This window comes from Cimex lectularius, unplaced genomic scaffold (genome assembly GCF_000648675.2).
Source record: "Cimex lectularius strain Harlan isolate CLEC.00 unplaced genomic scaffold, Clec_2.1 scaffold171, whole genome shotgun sequence".
In the NCBI taxonomy this organism is placed as follows: Eukaryota; Metazoa; Arthropoda; class Insecta; order Hemiptera; family Cimicidae; genus Cimex; species Cimex lectularius.
The window spans coordinates 667,012-671,490 of NW_019392711.1; the positions used below are offsets into that span (position 1 = coordinate 667,012).

The following is a 4,479-nucleotide window of genomic DNA, read 5'->3' on the forward strand; positions in this document are numbered from 1 at the left end:
GAAATGAAAAAACTATTGTCACGAGCGGGATTCGAACCCACGACCTTCGGCTCAATACGCCGCTGCTCTAACTACTTGACCTATCGTGACTTCGATCCACACGGACAACAACTCCCCATCTATACCTTCCTTTAATTTTTCCTCCTTTTTGCCATTTTTCAAATGTCGTGTAATCAGCATTCGATGCTCGCGACATACGAAGTGGCCATGGAGAGCTTTTAGTGAAGATATGCTTCGTTTTACTTATTAAATCCATTATATTTGGTGGTCCGATTGATCAAATAATTTCTTTCAATTAATTAATCTTTTTATGTAAGGCATTAGTTGAAATGACGTAAAATTAGAAAGGTAGGTTGAATTGGAGAGTTGATATCGAAGTCACGATAGCTCAAGTGGTTGGAGCAGCGGCGGTTGGGCGGAAGGTCGTGGGTTCGAATCCAGCTCGTGACACTAACTTTTTCGTCTCAACCTTACACAAAAAAATAATAATTTTCTTCATTGTTTTACAAAGCAACATTTTTGATAAATTTTTTTAGCTTAATTTAATTTTGTATTATATCTTATATTTTTCTTTAAAAATATCAAGTAAATAACAAAAAATAAAAATGATAATAATTCCAGTATTTGAGTAAAAAAAGGTCACTGTGTTTTATTGAAACTGTGAGACCGACCAAGTTGTTTCTAAACTTATTTATTATATAAATTTTATTATGTAAACTTATTTATATTTATTCTTCTTTTAACTTCGATTTCAAGTGTAATACTTTGAAGCGAATAAAAGTATATTACGCTATTATAAGTAAAAGCAAAAATACGATAATTTCAATTCACAATTAGTTTCAGATATACTTATTAAACGTTGTTTTGTACAGTGATATAGTTCATCAATTTGGCTATTATTTTACAAATTGTGTTTTTAATCGGTTAAAACTGATAAGTATCATATTAATATTTCATTAGAACGTCTTCTGTCCTGTTAAAACAAAAACCAAGCCAAATGTAGTTAAAACTATTTTTCCAATAACAATAAAATCATCATTGTTCTGAATCGATTTTGAAACAATTCCTATTACTGAAGTGAAGATAAAAAGCCACAAACTATAGGAAACGTCGAACGGTTGCAAATATATTTTAACCATATATTGCAAATATATCGTTTGCGAACCGTTTGCTATATTATAAACATCCTACTTAATCTCTGTAATAGGATACTGACGGATGCTGGGCGTAATTGATCGATCACCTTCGAACCAAGCAGATGATATTATTACTATGATGATTTTGATTAATAGTCTAATAACATTGCGTACTTGTCCTATTAGTCGATAATTTAAACAATAGTTTTTTTATTGACAGGTTGACGATCGAAATATGTACAGCCGAGGATTTTTGTACAGGACCTCTTGTTTTCCAGACATTTTATTAGACTATACGGTCTAATTAAGCAGGAATGAAAACATGCACTGTCTAAATCTGCTTAGTTACTGGAATAATCGTTAAAACTATTGCTTACTAACGCTGCCACTTTTAAGTTAATAATTTTATATTCAAAAAATCAAGATCAATCTGAAAAAAAAAGAAAAACATTCAGTTTCCTCATCAAGCTTTCGATGAATATCCTTCATTAAGATTTTGAAACTATATATTATCAATAATTCTCAATTCGAATATAAACATGTACTTACAATATGAAACTTATGGTTTCAAACATAATGTATTTTAGTCCATATTTGTTTAGTGATCATAATTGACCATATTAATTATTCTTTTTACCTAAGGTTTTTCGTTGAGATGAAAAGTAGTGTCACGACGGGGATTCGAACCCACGACCTTCCACTTGAATTTTTGTCACTTCGATCCCCACCTACCTTCAACCGTTCGAATTGAAAAAATGGCAAAAAGCGGGAATATTCGGACGGTTACAGGTTGAGATGGGAAGTCCGAGGGGATCGAAGTCACGAAAGCTCTACTGGTTAGAGCATCGGCGTATTGAGCTGAAGGTGTGGGATCGAATCCCGCTCTTGACACTAATTTTTCATCTCAACCAAAAATCTTAGCGACCTTAATGACCTTTTAGTGTTAATACATTCCGTTGTTTATGATTATAAATGCTGAAATATCGTTGTTTTGCTTCTGACCTGACCTATGCAACTTTTATTTTGTCTTATTCGTTGTTTTGGTCTATGTTATGGCCTTCAAACCTATTGTTTTTCCCACGAGAGTCGATGATAAGTGCTAATGGTATTCTATTGTTTTGCAGATGTGGTTGATCGGCGCACTGTGCGTGTTGGGCGCTGTCGTTTTGGGTTCAGCTACTAGCTACAGTTTGGAGACGAACAGGGTCGGCCAACCCGAAATCGTCCAGCCGCTAGGTTTGCCGACAGACGAAGAAAGCTTCAACCGGCTCTCTCCATTACCCTACTCTAGTGGGACACACCACTTCGTTTCCTCGACTTTTCCAGGTATGGTTGAATGTTGGAGATTTTCCTGTCATAAATTATTTATAAATTTCTTGTATAACTATGAATTAGAGCATCAAATAAGAACAACAAACCTGGGGCCGAGACGGATCTCACTCTCAGCTTGTCCATTCCGAGTAGATGGCGCTGCATTAAGCACCAGACCGTGTGCCGCTCGGAAAGTGTAACCCCAGGTGACTGATATGCATCAGCCTGGGTCGTCCCTCTCTGACAGCCAGGCAGCTCTCAGAGCCTTAGCCTCATGCGAGTTGAAGGCAAAGAGGGTTTGGCAAGGAGGCCCTGACGGAAGTCAGCGACACTAATGACCTGACCCGGGCGTAAGTCCCTGGACATTCGGGGCATAGAGGCAACGAAAAGGTTGACATGCTGGCCGAAAAGGGAGCCAACATGGAATCTATGGGCCCAGAACCCTCCCTACTGGGGCCTAACAGCCTGCCACAAAAGAGCATCTTAAAATGGATCCTTAATGAGTCAAAAACCTGGTGGAACAATACTGCAGGTATGAGGCACGCGAAGAGGAAGGATCATCCGCAAAACTTACAAATGAACTACTGGAAGGCAACCTGGTTGGCAAGACTGGTTCGACTCCTGACGGGGCACTGCCACTTAAGAAAGCACATGCAATGGATAGGAGTACAGACAGAAGAAATACTGTACAGATACTGCCAGGAAGAGGAGACCGCAGAACACATTTTATCTTTCTGTGAAGGTAGGTGCAGGTTCTTGCAACTAGGGCAAGAAAAACCACAAGCAAGATCCTACACCAAGGAACCGCTGGCAAAGCTGTGGAGGCTGGTTAATAGCCTGAAGCTGGCCAGTGAGTCGTAATTAGCAGAGGAGCACAATAGATCTATTTAGGTCGAGGTGCAGTAGGCCTTGTGGCCGCCTCTCTTATCCCCCTATCCCTTGTCGTCTCACCGAGCTCCCTAGATAGAGAAGGCGACTCTATCTCCCAGATTATTGGGGCTCCTCCAGCGTAAGAACTACCGGATCCGATCCCGTCGCGGTTTGGTTTAAAGTGGAATTTCTAACCACCCGCTAGAGGAACAATGCCCTCGGAAGGAAACCGTGAACGGTACCCCCGAGCAACAGGTTCACACTAAGTTCCCGCCAGGAGCATTGCCACTAAGCCATTACGAGTCCGTCCATTGCCATGTAGCAGGGCAAGACTTGGAACATTTTCTGCTACCCCGTAGTTCAGATGGTTATGCACCCTCACCCGTCTATGCAGACAGGATCTGGTACCCTAAACCTCGTGTGCCTCTGATAAAGAACCCGCCGTCCCCTGCCGAGATTAATCCAGCTTGTGCTTTAAAGAGGGTTGCCATGTTCACAAGGCTACACCATTATGACCTGCCTGGATACCCCGTTTGCGTCCAAGGGTTGGGAGAGATCCCAAGGAAGTATGCCGAAGGACCTGGATTAATTAATTAATAATTTAAACAGACTAATCCAAAACTGTCATCAAAGAGGCTGGCATTTGTTTCATAGCTAAAGCATGTGGAAAGCACAATGACTGCTGCTGCAAAATAACAAACTTTCGTTTTCAGTACTCGTTGTTATTAGTTTTTTGATGTTATTCATTCTACATTTTTGTTAACTATTAATTTTTCTGAAAGTTCACCGCGGACCCCCGGAAATGGGACCGCGAACCACAGATTGGGAAGCCCCGATTTAGGGTAAACTTGTCATTCCTCAAACCTACAGAAGTTCATTATTCTCAAAAGAAGTTCCTTTCCTTCAAAGATTTTCAATATATTTGATAACTGTGTAAATGAAATATGCCAAAAAGACACATTATTTATTACAGGAATAAGCCATTTTTATTGGCTAATAAAAAGTCTCAAATGTTGAATATTAATTTTATACAACGGTTTTATAAAAAACATGAAAATGTTGGTTACGTTCAAAATTTACATTTAACCTGTTGTTAAAGCAATAATACATACAAGTTAATTTTAAAAAGTTCTTCGCTGTACATAAAAGAAAACTGAACACC

General features: G+C 39.2%; 1 protein-coding gene across 2 annotated transcripts in view; it reads left to right on the forward strand.

Annotated features, from left to right (window-relative positions):
- Positions 1 to 4,479, forward strand: part of LOC106667523 — a 65,750-nt gene that overhangs the window by 51,522 nt on the left and 9,749 nt on the right. For both annotated transcript variants that reach the window (XM_014395512.2, XM_014395513.2), the window contains exon 2: positions 2,261 to 2,462. In XM_014395512.2, coding sequence (XP_014250998.1) covers positions 2,261 to 2,462 — 202 coding nt within the window. The remainder of the gene's footprint in view (positions 1 to 2,260; positions 2,463 to 4,479) is intronic.